This window comes from Motacilla alba, chromosome Z (genome assembly GCF_015832195.1).
Source record: "Motacilla alba alba isolate MOTALB_02 chromosome Z, Motacilla_alba_V1.0_pri, whole genome shotgun sequence".
In the NCBI taxonomy this organism is placed as follows: Eukaryota; Metazoa; Chordata; class Aves; order Passeriformes; family Motacillidae; genus Motacilla; species Motacilla alba.
Window position 1 is genome coordinate 30,407,777 of NC_052046.1, and position 19,803 is coordinate 30,427,579.

At 50.5% G+C, this 19,803-nt stretch overlaps 1 protein-coding gene across 1 annotated transcript; it reads left to right on the top strand.

Moving 5' to 3' along the window:
• Positions 1 to 14,959: 14,959 nt before the first annotated feature.
• Positions 14,960 to 19,438, top strand: LOC119696050 (serine/threonine-protein kinase PAK 3-like). The gene is made up of 9 exons (XM_038125565.1): positions 14,960 to 15,302; positions 15,986 to 16,049; positions 16,680 to 16,728; positions 17,038 to 17,150; positions 17,409 to 17,526; positions 18,277 to 18,376; positions 18,662 to 18,858; positions 18,961 to 19,098; positions 19,337 to 19,438. The coding sequence occupies exons 1-9, from the start codon at positions 14,960 to 14,962 to the stop codon at positions 19,436 to 19,438; spliced, it is 1,224 nt and encodes a 407-aa protein (XP_037981493.1).
• The last annotated feature ends 365 nt before the right edge of the window (positions 19,439 to 19,803 follow it).

The following is a 19,803-nucleotide window of genomic DNA, read 5'->3' on the forward strand; positions in this document are numbered from 1 at the left end:
GTGCCACAGTTTAATTGAGGTGTTAGGGCATGGGTTGGACTTGATGATCTTAAAGGTCTCTTCCAATCTAGCGATTCTGTGATTCTGATAATGGCTTTCTTCTTCTGCGGCTGTAATTTACCTTGCAAAAAATTCCTTTTCCTCTTTTTCTCTTTTAAAAGTTTCTCTCTTTCTGGCATGAAAAAGCTTTCTTCCAGGAAGGTCATTGGACTGTTCCTGAGGATCAGTCAGGGCTTAACTTGGGAGAGTCTTCAATGGAGAGCATTGTTTCATGAAAAATGCAGCTCTTCAAGGAGCCTCAAAACTACCATTCTCTTTTGCCAGAGTAAATCTTCTCTGACAGTGTTCTATGACCAGTCACAGAGCTCTGGTTATCCCTACAGAATGGTGTTTGGATGCAGAGAAGTTGCACTCTGAAGCTCCCTGGCCTGTTTTCCCAGAAACCTTTCTGACCAGGCAGCTACAGGGCCCCTTCTGTCCCCTCAGCTGCAGATGAAATGCAATGCAGGGAGCAGCATGGTCGTGTCATCTGGGCACAGGCACAAGCAGCCTTGATTTTGCACATTTTCCTTTGCAAATGCAATACTCCTTTTCCAGGCTTTTTCAGAAACACTTCTGTTGCTGTGGCTGCAGAAGAAATTTCTGTGGGAGGAGGCACTCGCAATATCATCCTGGATCTCCAGGGCCCTTGGCTGATGAGGTTGCGCAGGGTCGGAAAAAGATAGTAAGAGAAGGGAGTGAAAGCAGCACCCAGAGACTTTATCAGGGATATAGCAATTGATTTCTTTTTTCTTTAATAAGGACTTACTGCAGCCGTGCTACTGCTGCTGGTTGGGTGGCCTCTTGTGGGGTTGGGGATAGTCCAGATGGCTGGCAGCCCTCCTTCTTCTGGAACGCCGAGGCCTCCTGGGTAAGGGGTCCCTACCCTGGCCAGGAGTGGAGGGGCTGTGGCTGTCGCCTTGGGCAGACGCACCTGCCACTGCTGCTGGCTCCAGCTCCTCCTGCTCTGCACGAATGGGAGCAGATGGGTGAAGAACAGCTTCTGATATGCTGGGTTGGTCCTCCATGCTGGATCCTACAGGGCTGCTGGCAGGGGCTGCCTGTGGGGCATGATTTTCCGCCTGAGGGCTAGGGAAGATGGCCACAGTGCTGTTGGTCTCCTCCCTGGCAGGTTCCTCTGCCACTGCCTCCTCCCCCAACTCCTCCTGCTCTGCAGGAGTGGGAGCAGATGTATGGAGGGTGTGGAGGACAGTTTCTGATGTACTGTGTTGGTGCTCCTCACTGGAGCCTGCAGGCCTGCTGGCAGGGGTTGGGTGGGGAGTGGTAGTATCCATCTGAAATCTGCTGGAGATGGACACAGGATTGTTCTGTGAGACAGCATTAGAGTGTAGCAGCCTTTGGGCCTCTTGTGTGCACTCATTCACAATGATGCTGATGAGGCCATGGATCAGAGGTTCTGTATGTTCCTCAAGGAAGTCCTGCAGCACGTGGACCAAGACATTTTTAGCTGGACCACAGAGGGACACGGCATGCAAGACAATGCTCTCTGCAATCCTTGCCATCCACCATCTAACCCCATACTTTGCCTCCAGCTCTTGGCGCAGCCAGGGCACCACAGGGTCAAGGAGATGCTCTTCTCTTTGGAAAAGTTCTGCCCACACTCTAGGCAGGAGGCCACCCACGGGCTCTGTTTGTGCGCCCCGGTGCCCTGCTGTGTGTAGTATCTCCCGTCGAGCACGAGAAGGGGACTCCACAAAGGGGCTGTTTTTAACCAGCTGTCCTAGGGTTATTCCCGTCCAGCTGCTGGCATTTACTGACTCTTCAGAACTTGTGAAGACACAGTCTATGTAGCTGTCTGTCTGCACAGAAAACCTGACAGCCTCTATCACTTCTCTGCAGAGTGGGCACACTCTTTGCATCTCTGCCCAACGCATAATGCAAGCCAGGCAGAACTGATGGAGACAGGGCATCACGTAAGTGAGGTCATCTCGAGCATCACGGCAGATGGGGCAGTTCCACTCTGTTTCTGTGGCCCTTTCTATGACATTTGGCAGTCTGGATCGAATTAAGAATGAGAAGATGCTCCCCATCGCTGGCACTCCCAAAAGTTGTCACACACTGCAAAATGGGGATATGCTGTGGTCATGAGCTGTCCTGGGTAGGGGGAGGATGAAAAGCTCAGGCCCCTCAAGAAGGACCCTCCCAGTTCCCCAAGCCTGAGCACTCATTCTATGGCCCCCCCAGGAGGACATTTCCCTGCACAACTCACCTGTGCTGTGCCCAGCTGCCTGGGCCTGTCAGGGCTGGGGAAACACTATTGAGGGCTCCTGGATGGGTACTGAGAGCTGCCAGTGGCAGCATACAGCACTGGAAAAAGCCTGGATTTACCCTCCAGACCTTGTGGACATGTTCAGTAGGAGTCCAGGCATAATCCATACTAGGCCAGACTCTGGCCAAATCCATATATACACAGTAAGGGACACAAGGAGACAACCAACATGGTGATGTCACAGTCCACTGCCAGTGATCTACTTCCACTACCCTGTAACATCACAATGGGATGTCCACCTCCACAGCATTCAGACCAGCACAGCCTGTCAGAAGTTGGTCTCCATGTGTGTGACAGTAATCCCTTAGATAGAAGGCCCCCAGGCCCTTGACTCTTCCCAGCCCTGCAAGTCCCATTAGAGTAGTAGTAGTAGTGCTTTCTCATGCAGACCTGACAATGGAAGAAGTTCTGAAGAAACACCAGAGTCATGCTTATAGAGGAGTCATGAGTGGAAGATTGGCTAGGCATTCCTCATGCAAGATGAGGAAAACTGCAATAATGCCTAGTACTATATCTGCTTACCTAGTACTATATCTTAATACTATCTGCAAAGGGGCTTTGATCCCAGAAGTGAAAGTCTCTCCTGGTGGGAGTGTGACTGCCAAGAGTGGCTCCTGTAAGGTCAGACAGTAAAGTTTCCTTAATGCAGTTAGAGTTCACTTTAAGCAGTGGAAAAAAGAAGCCCCTATGCATTAATATAAAAATTAGTATTTTAAGAGGAAAGGAAGAAGAAAAGGAACAGTATAGCAGATAATGGACAGGAAAAGTACATAATACCAAAAGCACTGTTCATATGAACACTACAGGGATATTTCAAATAAATGAAAAAACCCCAAAATGAAACCAAAGCAAAACCAAATGCAAACATGACCAAAATGAAAAAAATTAAAAAGAAAAACCCAAAACATAGAAAGAAGGTTTATACACAATATTCTTTGAAGCTTTGGAAACTTTGTTTCCAGATGCATTCAGTTTATCTAGTGGTTGATACTCCTTAGAGAGCAGGAAAAAATATTAAAGGCAGTTGAAGAAGGAAAGGAAAAGCCATAATAAGCATGTCATGTTTTTTTCTGATATTTCTTCAAAATACCTACCACAGGTAACTCTGAACACAGAGAATGCTAGTGGTATGGGGTGCACTGCAAAAGTTGTAGCTTTGTGACTTGTTTTTTAAAGCAAGCAGCAAACACCATAACTAAATAGGCATGACTGCCATGCTGCATCCTCATGGCCATTAACTCTTGTTGGCTTTACTGATCAAGTGGGCTGCTGTGAGCCCTCAGGGTCACTCTGGTAGAGACACCTGAGGCATCTGTAGATGTGATTCAGCCCACAGGCCCTGGATGGCAAGAATGCGTTCCCAGAAGAGGTGAGCTCACCAATAGCCAATAGCCTCACACAGGCATGAACGGGAGCAAACGTACAGCCCAGAGGGTAGCCGTCACTGTCACACCAGGAAAAGGCAAAGTACCAGAAAGTAGAGGACAGAGTGACCCACTCCAAAGCCCAGCTCTGCAGTGATACGAGCTGACCCTGTGCTCTCTGCTGGCCCTAGCCAGAAAAGGCATCTTTGAGTGCAAGGGCTGTCATGCTTAGCCTGAGCTCCGTACCAGTGCTCCACTTGAGAAGCTTAAAGTCATGCTGGGACAGATGAAGTACTTCTTAGTAGTGTTTTTTTTTTTTTTTTTTTAATTAAAAATGTAGTTTTCTGATAAATTACACAGAATCATACAGAATCATTCAGGGTGGAAGAGACTTTCAAGATCATCTAGTCTAATCATCAACAGAGCATCACTATAACTACTCTTACGCCACATCCAGATGCTTCTTGAATGCTTCCAGAGGTGACTCCAACGCCTTGCTGGACAACTTATTCCAATGCCTGAGCCGTCTTTCAGTAAAAAGCAATTTTTCTATTATCAAGTTGATCTTCCCCTGATGCCACTTAAGGTCATTTCCTCTAGTCCTTTCACTTGAGACATGACAGAAGAGGACAACCTGCACCTCACTACAACCTCCTCATAAGACATGAACTTCATCAGCTCTGTTGCCTTTCTTTGGAAACACTTCAGCGTTTCATTTTTCTTTTTTGAAGGAGGAGTCCAAAACTGAACACAGTACTCAAGGTGGTCTCATCAGTGCTTAGTACAGTGGGATAATCACTTTCCTAAACTGCTGTCCTGTGCTGTATCCCCTTTCCCTATCAAATGTAGTTTAAAGCCCTCTCAGTTAGCTGTGGTAGCTCATGAGCCATAATACTTTTCCCTCTCCAAGACAGATGGATGCTGCCTGTCACCAGCAGGCCTGGTGCTGTGTTATCCACCCCATGGAAATAAACCCAAAATTCCACCTATGACAGCAGCCTTTAAGCCATGTATTAATCAGGCTGCTTTTCCTGTTCCTTTCAGTATTTGGTGCTGGTACTAAAGGAATTCAGGAGAATAAAACCTACTCTTTTGACCAAAAGCCCCAAAGCCCCAAAGTCCTTTTGATTGTCCTTTAATCTCTTCACTTGAACAAATAATAGAGGCTAATAGTCACAGGGTTGTACCAGATCAGGGATTTTCTTACATCAGGGATTTTCTCACATCAGGGATTTTCTCAGGGATTACTCCTGTGCCTTCCCAGAGCACCAGGGAGGCAGCAGACTTCCCTGTGGGATGGGTTCAGTTGGCATGTTGAGCCCTTCTTTTCCCTCAGAAGGGAGTCACCTACAGCAATTTGTTTTGCACTTCCTCTGGAGGAAAAAGGAATTTTGTTTCAACATCGAAATATTTGGGACAATCCAAATAAATGTTTAATTTTGGATAGAAGAAACTTAGTCTTGGCCTCCCAAGGTGTTCCATGTTATGGGGTGTTCATGAGGGAGAGATCCCACTTCTAAATGGGTATGACAGATGTAGTCACTCATAGCATTCCAAAGTAATGTATCTCAGTTATTTTCAAACAAATTCAATTACAAATTTTTCTTTTGAGATGAACATGCAGTCTTGATGCTAATCAGATATTGAAATCCTACTTAACTGCTGTATAAACCATTCTAAATTCCTGCTGATCAGAATGAAATTTCAGTATAATCTAGTTTTTTCACATTTGTTTTTAACGTCAGGCCCAGTTGTTCAGTGATGTAAAGTAGCTTTACTTTCTCTCAGAAACATTTTTTAAAAGCTCCAAATCCAACCCAAAAAATCTTTTTCATTTAACACAATTTTTCTATATCTATGATCTGTATATGTTAACTTTTGCCTTGGCTGATTTTGACATAGTTTGTTAAAATTTGTTTTGTAGAACAACTTTGTGCAGAAAAAGACATCTGCCTCTTTATGCCAATTGTAGAATTTTTAGTCCCAGACAAAGTAAACTCTAGTTTATGCCCTTCTGCTGGGAGCCATGTAACAGCAGAGCAATGAATTATGGATTTTTTTTGTGGTTTAATTTTTCTCTAATAAGCCGGTAATAAACAACTGACTTTAGCAACTAGTGAGTAATTAGAGAGATTAGCAGTAATTTAGGAGTTTACGTAAAACATAAGCTGAAGATTTTCAGCCTTCAGCTGTTAAAGTTTAGATGTTGTAAGTGGAGGCTCTTTACCGGGTCAGGGTAGTTACTGCCACAGAATTTATGAGGGACTGGATTTTACATTTTCAAAGACTAGTATTGCAACTCCATTTACACTAGTGTGGTGTTGCATTTTAGTTAAATGGTGTGCTCTGTCTCACCCCTTGAAAATGTACTGTTTATTCCAAGCTGTGATCCTCCCCTGCGGTATCATGTATCTGTAATTCCATTGGCTCGAGTCTTATTCCGCACCCACCTTGAATCTCCCTCTTAAGCTGTGCGGAGGAGACCAGGCTCTCTCTTGGCCCCTTTTCTCCCTAGGCTCTCCCTCTCTTCCCCCTCCCCCTGCCTTACCCCTCCGTCCCCCTTCCCCCTCAGAAACCATGATGCTCCCGGGGGTGGGACCCCCAATAATCAGCCTTCATCTGATCAGCACCCTCAGAAGCCGAGTGGAGTCTACTTGTCTGCCTGCTGCCACCAGCAAACATACAGCTTAGGAGGCCCCCTGGGGACACCGTGGGGGCCCCCTCAAATGAACCACATCACGCTAGTAGAGTGCAAATCCTAAATCTCAAGAAATGCTGTGATTTGGAAAGCTGAGGACAAGAGCAAATTCTAAATCAATACTTTATGCTTTAAGAGAGTTGTTCTTTCTAACATCTTCCAGTGAGTCCTGGATGCTCCTTATTTTCATGCTTCTTGTTCACAGGAATACAGATCATGCTACTGATTTCCACTTGAACATTGAGACATTGACAGTAACTCTTTCAATGAGGCCATCCAGCAAATTACTTGTCCATTGACCACTTCATTTGTTAAACTCATCTGTCTCCAATTTAGCTGCAAGAATACTGCAGAAGACTTTGTCAACAGCCTAACAAAAGTCCAGGTAGATGACTTCTGTGACTTTTCCCTTTTCCACTGATGCAGTCATTGCATTGTAGAAAGCCACTGGATTAGCCAGAGATTATAAGGTGTCAGGATCTCTCTCATCACTCTCTACAACTAACTGAAAGGAGAGTGTAGCAAGGTGGGGCTGAGTTCTTCTCCCAGGCTACCAGTGACAGGACAAGAGGATATAGCATCAAGCTGTTCCAGGGTAAGTGCAGGTTGAACATCAGGAAGAATTTCTTCATGGAAAAGGTTGTTAAACATTGGAACAGACTGCTCAGGAAAATGGTGGAGTCACCATCCCTGGAGGTATTCAAGAAACAACTGGATGTGGCACTTGGTGCTATGGCCTAGTTGACAAGGTGGCCATCGGTTAACAGTTGCTCTTTTATTTTTCTCCTGGAACCCTGCATCTACACGTGGGGAGCATCCTATGATGTCATCACTGAGTGGTAGAAGGTGACATCCCCCGTGTCAGATTGTAACATCATTGGGGAATGGATTGTGACATCACATCTCTCTGTTAATTGTATTCATGCACTGGCAGAATCTGACCAGTCTGGCTCCAGGCTTGACTCCTGCTGAGCAAGGTCTGGAGGATGTAGCCAGGCTTCTTGCAGTGCTGGGTGGTGTATTGGGGGCTGTCTTTGGCAGCTCTTGATGCCCATCCTGGATCCATCAGTACTGTTTCCCTGACCCTGCCTGGCTTAGTCACCTGGGCACCACAGGTGTTTGCAGCAGTGAAGGTTGGCTGTGCAGGAAAACATCCTCCTAAATTGGGGTGGGTGATTGGGTCAGGCACCCAGAATGGTTTCCTTCTTGATGGTGCTTGGCGTTTCTTCTTCCCCTCCCTGGGACAATCAGGAAGGCTCTCACGTAGTCACACACTGCTCTGTGTGACACCAACAAGGGGGAGCAGCTCCTGGTCCTCAACTCTGCCCAGCGTGCTGCAGGGGACAGAAATGGCCATGGGAACAAACTGGAGTTGCCCTATCTGCCGGGGCATTCAGAATGATATGGCTTCTGCTCTGCCCTGTCACCACCAGTTCTGCCTGGGCTGCATCCTGCGATGGGCACTGAGAAATCCATCGTGCCCGCTCTGCAGAACACTGGTAAGATCTATCAGGTTCTCTGAGCTGAGTGAATGGGACTATCTACAGTGTGTCATCACTCCCTCCAGTGAGTCACCAGAAGCCAGCAGCCAGGCAGGAGGAACTCCTGAAGAGTTGACAGTGGCCCCAGTGATGAGGGAAAATGGCTGCCATTATCCTGTGGTGTCCCCTCCATCTTCTCCGCAGGAGACTCTATCCCTACCTCAGCAGGCAAGTGCAGGGCCAGAGCCCATGACTGACATCCTGCCTGAGGAATGGGCAGAACTTTTCCAACAACAACAGCATCTCCTGGATCCTGTGCTGCCCTGGCTGTGCCAGAGGCTGCAGAGAATATTCCGGGGCAAGTGGTGGCTGGTACAGGCTGCGGAGAGCAGCATTCTGAATGATCTCTGTGTCTATGGTCTGGATGTGGAGACCTTGGTCCTGAGGCTGCAGAACAGCCTCGGGGAAGGCACAGCACAACTGGTTCGTGGCCTCACCAATGTCATTGTGGGCCAGTGCAGTGAGGAAGCTCAGAGGCTGCTGCACTCGCATGTTGATGAGGAGGAAACCCGCAGACCTTCAGCCAGCACTAGGCCTGCCAGCTCCAGCTCCAGCAGCTCTACCTCCAGCAGCTCCTACGTGGGAATTTCTGCCAGCAGCACTACATGCTCCAACGTGGACGAGGAAGCTGGTACATCAGAGGCTGCCCTCCATGGAAGTTGTGGTTCCCCACAAACTGTGTCTGTCCCCACAGAATGGGACCAACCCCAGGAAGAGCCAGGAAGGGCAGTGGTGGCAGGTCCCTCTGCCCAGGGCTATAGCCACAGCCCCTCCACTCCCGGCCAGGTCAGGGACTGCTCACCTGGGAGGCCCTGGCATGCTCAAAAGAGACGAGCCCCTACTCCCCAGGATTCTCTTCAGTCCAACGAGAGGCCAAGGCAGGGAGCTGCCTGAGCCCTGCAGCCCTCAGATGAAGTGATGAAACCTGGGGCCACTGAAGTCCACACCATCTTCAGGAATTGGCCTCACCTAAGGCAGTTTAAAGGGGAACACTCTAAAATGAGTTTTCCCCCGTCGTTTTAATCCCTTTTCACCAATAAGGAGAAACTAAATACAAGTGGACATAAGTAAAAAAATAGCAGTTTACTAACAAGCAAAATTGAAACAGTCAAAAATCCCTAGTAAATAATCACTATTACAGAACTGCTAAATCTCTCCCCCCCCCCCAACAGAAAAAGAAGAAACGCAAAATGGTAGAAATACCCTTTCCAAGATGGTGCCTGCCACAGGGAGACAAGGGGAAAATGGTGTCTGACCCTCCCCTCAAAACAGCAGCCTGCATGGGTGGCTATGTGGTCAGAGAGACACAGGGAAAGGGTGGCAGCAAACCCTCCCAGGAAGGTTGGAGTTTACAGAGAAGTTCTAGTGGCAGAGGTGAAGAGCCAGTGTGTATAGGGTCAGCACTGCCACCAGCCGCTTCCTCCTGCCACCTGCTGGACTCCAGCAGTGCTGGCCTTGCTGTCCCCTGCACTGTGCCTGTGGTTGGGGGCGAAAAAACAGTCTGTTAGCACTGACATGGGGTGGCCTGGCCCCAGGACAGCTCAAAATTCACCACAGGGTTTGAAAAGGTCATTTGGAAGCAGTTTCTGGTTGGGAGATGCAGCTTTGCCGAGTTGCTGCTGTTGTGAGCCTAGAAAAACACATGCCAAACACCACTCTGCCTTTGGCAAAATGACATCAGGCAAAAGAGGGCCTAAAAGGGCCCAGTCTACCTCAGCTCTAAGGCAAAAGCCAAGAAACAAGTAAAACAAGAGGTGAGAGAGCAAGCCAAAAGGCAAAATGGGTGCTCTGCCTAGGTACTCCAACCTTATTGAAGGGAGTGACATCACCTCCACCTCCTCCGCAGTTCTGGGTCCATGGTGCTGCTGCACCCTAAACACACAGTAGTAGGATTTGGACGCAGATAGATATGGAATACTGTAAACTTTTTGGTCACCCAGACACCTTCCCAGGTCTTGCTTACAGAAGGTGCCTGGGAGCAGTCCTCCAGCACCCGGGGTCTGAGTAAAAGTATAAATGTCCAACCTTTAGCAACTGAGAGAGCTGGACATACTGAAACATGAGTGTATTTGAAAATTTAGTCCCATGAACAATCTGGCTTGTCAAAGGAATTTATGGACCAAGAATCAAAAAGCAATGGAAAAATAGGGTTCTGACAAATTTCTCAGTTCTTGCAACTTTAATTACTACTTAGAATAGCCCACATTGTGTTCTTGGACAAAATCCACTTGAAGTAATATATTCATCTACTGCATTAGAAATTAGTGACAATGTGCCCCATCCTCAGAGCAGTGGTACGGGAAGGAGGGAACATAACTCTTAAGTTAACACTTTAAACTTTAATACAGTGGCTGATCATTTTGTAATATAACTCTAACAATTGAACAGCAAGGAGTTCACTCAGGTGGAATAGTGGACAAGGACGAGTAGTTTTATAGTATTTTTTTCCTTCTCTCAGAATCTTCCAGCACATTCCCTCCCTTCCTCTTCATCTGTGAATTGCATATATATGGAAGAATTTTATTTTATTTTGAAACTGATGGGAGCTATGTTTCAAGGTGTGACTTTTGACTATATATCTGGAATCAAACTCCAGATTCCCAAGCATACTTGATTTTAATTCTGAGGGATCCATCCACAACAGGGATCTACCCTGGAGCTGTTGGTCCTAGACGTACATAGTACATTGGAGTGGTGTTTCAGATGACATTTTGTAATTTAATGGATCAGTATACTTTCTTTTCAAGAAAAACTAAGTTTCTTGTGGGCTCAGTCAACGAGATAGAGCGATTTCAGACTTTCTCAAGAATAAGCCAGACATGAGAGTACTGCACCTGTGTGTGGAAAACTCATTTTCCTAAATGATTACTTTCCTTGTCCAGTCTTACAGGAAAATTAGACTACTGGAACTCAATTGCTATAATTGAGCTGTAATCCTGAAAGGTAGCATTTACTCTGAAGTATAAATTTAATGAAGTTAATACATAAAGCATAAAATGAATGTTGCCAGAGCATCTTTATAATGCCACTCCGCATACTTTCTATAGCTGGGAGAAGTTCCTGTGGCCTGTTTTCACTACTACAATCATGAAGTATGCAATAAAGCACAGCAAAACTGAGTATTTCCAACTCATGCAAGAAAAGTTATACAAAGTAGAACAAACAGTTGCATTTCAGCTGCAATTCAAAATCAGGTAGTTTACTTTCGTGATTAAGGCCAGAGTAGGGGAAATGAGAGGATTTGTAAGTTGATGAAAAAGCTTTGTAATGAAAGCTTTTGTAAGTAAGTAAGGAAAAGTAAGGAAACTTTACTCACAAAGCAGAGGTAAATTTGTAGAAGTTTGAGTAAATCCATTTTGGTTAGTAATCTCTGTTTCTGAAAGTCCTGAGTTAAAAAGTCACCCTGCACTACTGTGATACAGAATGGGCAATCAAATACTGTGAGGTCTTCAAGTCTACATTACTTGAGAAAATTCTCCTCACAATTAAAAATTAGCGTACATGTATTGGGTTGCTAAGGCAAACCTATTTCCTACTCACATGCGGTACTCACATGTTCCACCTGAAAAACTGCAATACACAGATGTAAATACAAAATGTGAAGAGCCCAGGGCAAAGTTCCTTTAAAGGCACAGTGCTGTCCACCATCGCAGGACACGTCTGTGCTAAATCACCAGGCAAGCAAGCTAAGCCAAGGACCATTATTCCACGGGTGAACAGAGGTGATTTCCAGAGGAGTAGCGTGCACTTTTTCCCCCTCCCACCTTCTGTTTTGTTCCACTTTCAAGATGCCTCCTGGGTCTAGCTCAAGATTTTGACAGAGAAGGGAATGACTGCAGCCTCATTTTTATTGGGATGTGGCTATCCAAATTTCTGCAAGGAATCTTACAGGGAACGTGAAGCCTGGGTAAGCATCTGTCACGCTGCAGCTTTGGACTGTTCCAAAGGAGCCTCCTTTGGCCTCGACAACTGCAGGGCATTGCAGAGCAGTGGGCTGCAGGCTGCTGCCAGAGCTCCAACACAACACAACACAACACAACAGCGGCAGCCCAAGACTCACACCCAGCTCTTCTGGATGTTCTGGGACTTCCAGTTGCCAGAGAAGCAGCAAGCAGGAGGAGAGGGGCTTTGCGTCAAGAGCTAAGCCAGCATCTCCCTGCAACAAAGGGAGGTCAGCCTCCAAACGGAGTCGGAGCAAAGGTCAGCATGCACCTGCGTGCTCAAGCAGCAACTGCACCCTCCAATACTTCTGGAAATTTATTCTCTTTGCTTCTTTTGTGCCCTAAATGTCGTTGAAGAAGTTAGGCTTTTCAGAAGCAACTAGGATGGCACCTAGAAGAAGCAGACTTGCTTTTAGTGAAAGCTTTTGGGACCAAAAGTCCTGTTGGCTTGGATTTCTTGCATGCCAGTTGGGCTGGCTCGTTTTTCTGCGTGCCCCTGGCATGCCTTGAGCACTGGCTTATGGACGGTGAGGACATTTTTCTGCTGCTTTAGGACTGAGGAGAACTTCCCAGGCTTTTCTTTTGCGTCAGCTGAACAGAAGGTTTGCTTGCAGGGCGCAACAAAGCCAGAGCAGCTGCTATTGTGAGGTCAAGGGAGCGGTGCCACGTCACAGCGCTGTCAGCTCAGCGCTGTCCCGGTGCGCGCAAGGCCCGGTTGCCCAGAGCAGCTCTTCCGCTCGCTCCCTGCAGGAGGATCCTTGTGATCAAGGACTTCTCAGCAGACGGCCTGCACCCCGAGAGGAGTCTTGCTGTTCCCTTGGGTGGCGTTCAGTGGGCAAACCCGCACAGCGCCGCGAGAATGATCGGGCGAGTCTGTGCCGCGGTTTGCACCGTCTTTTCTGTTGCCTATTCTGGCTACTTCCTGACCCAGCTGACCCGTAAGTAAAGGCTTATCCTGGGGCTGGCATCCCCTGGCTTTTGCTTCACTCTGCTCTTCGTGCCGCGGTAGTGGCCGCCTTTATTCGGGAACAGAATTGCCACTAAGATGCCACCACTTTGGTAAATCTCCTGGCAGCAGCATCAGCTGGAAAGGGGGCATCTGTACTGGGTGGCGGGTGCAGAGTATCTGCAGCGTAACCTGCAGCGGTCGCGTTCCCTCCCTGGATAGAGTGCGTGGCAGTGCAGTCTGTCATTTCCTCAGCTTGCTGCTTCAAGCAGGACCACCTGCAAATTGCAGCCTCTTGGGAGAGGTCCTCAGAAGCAGGACTTGCAACAACTCTGTGGGTCTCTGCAGGAGTGGAGGAAAGCACCTTTTGCTCCAAATTCTGCCACTGAGAGGCCTTGTCCGTCCCTTTCACGGTGTGCCAAGATAGCCATTCCCTTGGCGATGCAGCACAAACTCCAGTGCAGTTAGGGTTTGCTGCTGAACCCAGGAGCTGTTCCTGGGCAGCTTCAGCAGAGAGCTGCCACAGCGAAGGGGCCCTCTGTGGAAACTTTCCTGGGGTATCATCTTCTGGCACTTGATGGGAATTAGTGGATGCAATGAAAAAGAATAGCCACATCTAAAATGCAGGAAAGAGAAGAGGGAAATGCTGCTTGAGCTGTTGGGCAGAACAGAATCTCAGAGGGTTCAAGAACAACCGGCATTTCCATGGCCGTGTTTCTATTTCTCGCCTGGCAAAAGAGGCCCAAATGTAGACAGAGCCTACAGAGGGTCCTTGTTGTTCTCTTGCTTGCTGTGGGAAAGAGCTGGTGCTCCTGGAGGCATGTTGGGCAAGGGAAATGCTCTCTGTTGGGACTGTCTTGTGCTGTGGCAGTCCCCATTATTACAGGCACTTTTCTAAGGGCCTCTGCTTCCTTTTGCCTTGCTCGCTGCAGGTCACCTGGCACGCCGATGGAGACAAGCCTGTCCTTCGGTGAGTGCCCAAGGAACCTGTGACGTTGCTGGCGTGTCAGATTAGTGCAGCAATTGGGTGAGCTTGGCCTGTTGCAGTCCAGCGTGGAGTGCCAGCGTGGGAGGCTGAAAGATGGAGCACCACCTCATTCCGCCATCTTCACAGGGTTTTCACGACTCAGAGACCCACTTGTATCAAAGTCTATGATTCCCCCTTATTCTGCTTGCTGACGCAGCTCAGTAGAAAGCAGCTGCTGCGCCATTGGCTCTTCCCAGTCTCTCTCACTTCTGTCTGTCTGCAGGACTCAACCGCAGGGTCAGCACCTCCTCTGGCTCCCTCTGTTCTTGAGGAAGAGGCTGAAGAGGAGCAAAGGAACATCAAGCCTCCAGCTGCTGTTCCTCCACAGCCTGAACTCGCCGAGCCGGTAAGCGGTGGCTGAGCTTGACAGTGCCTTTGGCGCAGGGCCAAGCTTCAAGGTTTGCACGACCCAGCCCTTGGTCCTTGTGGCTGAAGATGCTGGGGCTGTGTGCCTGCCGTGACGCAGTGCTGCTTCAGCCGAGCCAGGGAGCCCTGGCCAGTGGGTTCTGACCTTTGCCGTTTAAGCGTCACTTTGCTGCGATGCTGAGAGGGCCCGAGAATGTCTCTTGGCATCAGACAAGAGGCAGCATTAAATTATTCCCAGCGTGGAAACAGGCCCCTTGTGCCCATTGTCAGTGCAAGCTGCCTGTGCTCAGCGGGCAGAGCGGCCCAAAGACGCAGTTGACAGCCTTGCAGGATATTTGGGAGACACTGGCCCCTGGAGGGGACGTGCCGCTCTCCAGGACTAAGTAGCTTCAGGCACAATGTAGACTGCGCGTCGCTGCCGCACGGTCAGAGCAGAGATTGGAGAGGAGAGTGCTCGTCAGCTCTGCATTGTAAAGGGCGGGTGGGTCTCGGCAGGCCTGGAAGGCAGCAGCGGAGGGCCGCTCCCTGAAGCCTGACATACAGAGGGGGACTCAGTGAAAGAGATCCGAGAAGGGACGTGCTGCGGCCTTCTGATCAGACAGTTGCATGCCAACTCCGGCGTGGTTTTCTTGGAGGAGGAGGAAAGCAACAAGGCTCTGGGGCCGTGCTCTGATCTCTTGCTGGATCTTCGCCACCCCATCGATAGCGTGTTGCCGGTGTCTTGCAGAAAAGGCGAGCAAATGGAGCATGGAAGTGGCCACGAGCTGCTGCATCAAAGTAGCCTTTGGGGTTTTCCCGTGGCCTTTGAGAAGGGGACATTGGGAACGCCCCAGCTGGAGAGGCCTGAGGGCGGCTGACAGCACCTTCCGAAGGCCTTGCATTTGCCGTGCGCTCTCCGGGCCCTGTGTGCCGGCCACCCTTCTGACGGGCAATCCTTTCTTGTCCCAGCTCAGCACACGCTCTGCAATTCAAGGTGCCGCCGGACCAGCATCGCCTGCAGCAGCCAGCTCGCCCCCCGCTGCTGGCACTTCATCCAGCAGCGCAGCCCAGCAGCCCGAGACGAGAGAGGAGCAGGGCCTGAAGACACTGAGTACGTCTGGCCTATTTCTTGTCTGCCAGAGCAGCGTGCTGTGTGCGTGTCTCGGTGTAGGCTGCGCCTGAAGTTCCTCCTCGGTCTCAGAGGCACTTTGGCCTCTCTAGAGAACCTGTTGTTGTGCTCTGAGGCAGCGTGGGAGGGCTCTGGGAGTTCCTGCTGCCTGTGAGGGCAGCTGGGCCTGCCTTGGCTCTGCCTGGCAGAGCCCTCTTCTGTGCCCAAGACAAAAGCAGAGATTGTTCCTGGTTGAGCAGAAGGCTGGCGCCTAGCAAGTGGCTAGGCCCCAGGGAGCTCTCCGGCCCCAGCTGTTTTCTGCCTCTCCTTCTTACTCCTCCTCCAGCTCAGGCACTTTGTGCTTTTCAGCGGCCCTGCCAGTGACGGTGGGTGTGACCGCAGAGGCTGCCGAGGCCCTTTGTGACCTCTTAGGACCCAGTGGTTGAGGGCTCATCATTTTGCCTTACCGCATGGGATGATGTGCTTGAAAGGAAGAAAGTCCTTCTTGGAAAGGCCACCCGATGAAAGGTGGAGAAGATGGCCCTCCCACCTGCTGGTGCAAGCAGTTGGGCGCCAAGCGACCGCGGAGGGCCCCGAGCTCCCGACAGTGGGGCTGCATTTGGCATCGTCTGGGGAGCGGCGTCCCCGTGTGAAAGTGAGCGCCCTGCGCCGCTTTTGTCTTTCAGGGAGCATTGTGAGTCTGGGCGAGCCAATGAGCAGATACACGGCATTTGAAGAACTTGGACGAGGGTAAGGGGGACGTCAGCTCATTTCACAAAGCCGTGGGCCAGGTCTTTGGCCGGTGCAATATCAAGCGTGAAGTCAGGCAAGCTCCAGCCACGGTCAGACTCTGGCTTTACCTCCTGTCGCCTCCCGGGACTGCTGAGTCACAGCAATCCCAAGGCCTCCTCCAAGACAAGTTGGTGCTGGCAATGTCTTGCTTGCAGCAATGAGGAGCAGCGCCTGGAAAATCCCCTGCCCCTGCAGCTTTACGGGCTGAAAGAGCACCTTGCCATCCAAGAAACGTCAGATGCTGAAAGACAGCGTTCTGACTATCATTTTGCTCGCCTTTTTTGACACACACACACACGCATGCACACCCCCACACAGAGGGAGCCGCCCTTAATTTTGGAAATGACCTTCTAGGGCGTGTGCCTCCGAGACTTCCAGCAGCCCTTGGTCTTCCTGCTGGACCCTAGTGTTTCCTTGGACACGCTGCCCTGCGTGGCAGAAGGCTCAGGGGCTGATGTGCTGTTGGCTGAAGAGATGCTGCAGCCGGGCATTTTCAAAGGCCTCCAGGCAGCCTGGGCAGATCTCCTGCCTAGGCTTGCTGTCTCTGCCAGGGATAAAGGGCTTTTTCTGCTGCTCTTTTCTTCCTAGGGGCTTCGGAGCTGTCTATAAAGCCCTTGACACCAGCACCGGACAACAGGTAAAGTGCCACCAGCCCCATCACATTTTGCAGCTCTGGAGCGCTTTCCCCGCTGCTGGGAGCCCTGCCTGGAGGTTTGGGTGGCCGCTCCATGTCTGCAGCAGGGGCTGTTCCTCTCAAGTACAGTCCAGGCTCAGGGTGCAGACTGCACTTGGGATGGGCTTTGGTGCTTCTGCTCAGCTCTGCTGTCTGCTGACAAGGCACTTTGGCACAGCTCGCTGCCTCGTTGCGCAAGCGCTCGCTCCGTGCTCCTGGGGATCCATGGCAAGGAGTGACTTCTCCAGTTAAGGGTCGCCAATGTCATTTTAGGTGGCAATCAAGATAATGTCGCTTCAGGAGGAGATGTCCGAGGAGCTGGCTGTCAGTGAAATCCTGGTCATGAGGGACAACAGGAATCCCAATATTGTCACCTACTTAGACAGGTTGGGCTATTCTCATGTCAGTGCAGCTTGAGAGAGTGCAAGGCAGAAGAGACAATGCCCTTTGGTCACTGGCAGAGCATGGAGCTCCTTGTGATTTGTCTCCTCGTCTCCAGAGCATGGGAGGAGGTTGACCTGCTGTTCAGTGAGCTCTTGTGGCACACGTGGCTTGGAGAGCAGTTGCAAAAAGCTGGGTCAGGCCCTCGGGTGACTGTGCCGTGCCCATTGCCCTCTCTCCATGCCGTGCTTTTCTTCTTTCAGCTACCTGGTCGATGCAGAGCTCTGGCTGGCGATGGAGTTCATGGACGGCGGCACGTTGCTTGATGTGCTCAGGGCAGTGTACCTGGAGGAAGGACAGATAGGCGCTGTCTGTCGGGAGGTGAGGGATCCCGCTTGTGCTTCCCCAGGCCTGCCCAGGATGGTGCTTGCCAACTGGAGGTTAAGGGCAGCAGAGATTTCTCGCTCTCAGCTTTCCTTTGGTGCTGCTGTCACGACACAGAGGACAAGAAAGAGCATTTGGGAGTGAGCTGCCTGCCGCCGTCCCCGCGCTCCTTAGGCTCTGCTCTTGCACTCTTCCATACCGTCTGTCCTCTGGCGCTGGTGCTCGCTCACTGGCTTGCTTTCACTTGCTTCCTCTTCTCAGCTTTGCCTCGGAAGGTTTGCCTGGAGCCTGTCTGTCTGTCCTACATTCCTTGCCACTGGAAGCCAGCATGCAGCTGGCAGAATTTCAAGCTAAGGGCAAAGAGATACGCTCAGCTTCAAAGGCCAGCCTTGCAGCCCAGATGGCGACGGGTTCTGGAACAGGCCCAAGCTGCTGCTCGCTCCTCTGCTGCCGCTAGGCTTCCCCAGAAACCTCTGCCGTGCCGCCTCCCAGCCAAAGGTAGCGCGCCTCGTACGGAAGGCCCGTGGAACTTTTGGAAGCCCAGATGCCTTGGCTTGGAAATACAGGCAACGCTCCTAAGAGCGTTGAAAGCAGCAAGCTCTTCTTCTTGACAGCACCATGATGCCGCGCCCTCGCTCCCAATTTCCCGAGAAAGCTGTCAGTCAGTCTCCTCGAGCCCTTCCCTTTCTGGTGGGATGAAATCGGATCCTGCGCGTTAACTTTCCCTCCCGCCTTTTTCTCTTGCAGTGCCTGCAAGGACTGCATTTCCTTCATTCCCGCCAAGTCATCCACAGAGACATCAAAAGCGGCAACGTTCTTGTGGGCATGGATGGCTCTGTCAAGCTGGGTGGGTATCCCTGCTCAGGTGCAGCATTTCCAGCATGTGCTGCGGGGCTGCTTTTTGGCGACTGTCACTTTGCCAGAAGCGCTGCTCGGCCAAGTGCGTGGAAGCGGGAGGGTGTTTTTGAAGTGGCCGATGCCTTCTTTCGCTGGCTCCAGCCACGTGGAAGGAGAGCTCGGCTGCTTTTTCAGCTAGATTCAGCAGGGCCTTGTCCGGCTGAGAGTGGGCAATCCTTTTGCCTGCTTTGCCAGCGGCAGCTGGCTTTGACAGCCTTTGTTTTTGTCTCCTCAGCGGACTTTGGCCTCTGCGCTCAGCTCAGCCCTGAGCGCAGCAAGCGCAGCTCCAGCGTCGGCACTCCCAGCTGGATGGCACCGGAGGTGGTGAGAGGAGAAGCCTACGGCCCCAAAGTGGACATCTGGTCCCTGGGGATCATGGGGCTGGAAATGGTGGAAGGGGAAGCTCCTTACCAGAGGGAAGCCCGTCTCAGGGTAAGGTGCAGCTTAGAAAGGGCGCTCTGTGTGGAGAGAGCTGTTGTGGCTAGGAAAGGAGCAGCTAGAGTGTCCTCTTCCTTCCATCTCCGTCTGCTCTAGGTGTTTGAGCTGATAGAAAGGAACGGGCCCCCAAAACTGCAGAACCCCAGGCACCACTCGGCTCTCCTGCGCGACTTTCTCCGCTGCTGCCTGCAGGCAGACGAGGACAGGCGCTGGTCTGCCCAGGAACTCCTGCAGGTAAGAAAAAGCAAAGGGGCAGAAAGCCCTGTGAGCGGAGGACACCTGCGTCAAGGGATGGGGAGGAGTGTGGGCCACGTGGGTGGGACAGCTCACAGGACAGGAAGACGCAGGGGGACAGGCTGCCCTCGCTCCTCTTTGTGCGTCTTTCTGGTAGCCGAGGAATGCTGCTTGAGCCCGTGAGGCTGTGATCATGGGAAGTAACGGTTCCTTTCTGTTCTCTTTTTCCTCTGGGCAGCACCCGTTTGTGACCTCAGGCCAGCCTGCCTCCAGCCTGGCTGCTCTGATCATCTCAGCCAAGCAAGTGCAGGAGGACTGGAGAGCAGAGGCCTGCGCCTGAGGAGACCCTTGTGCCCCGCCAGCCCAGAGGAGGGAAAAGGGGATGCATCGTCTTTAGGCAGAGCTTCAGCCATCCCCTGAGTTTTGAGAGGAGCTGTGCTGTAGATAGGAAATGTCATGGTTTTGTAATTTGGTCCGTTTAGGTGTCTTCCCTTTATACCTCAGTTGATGTTTTTTTTTTTCCTCAGAAGATTAAATTTGAAAACTTTTGGAAATGTAGGGAGCGATTTTAAGGACTCTAGAACGTAGAGAGCTTAGCTAGTAGAGGATTGTTTAGCTTAGAATAGAGTAGTGTTAATTTAGGGAAGCTCTGAGGTATCTTTTAGGTAGGAATGAATGAATTGTCCTAAGAAGAATTAAGCTGGG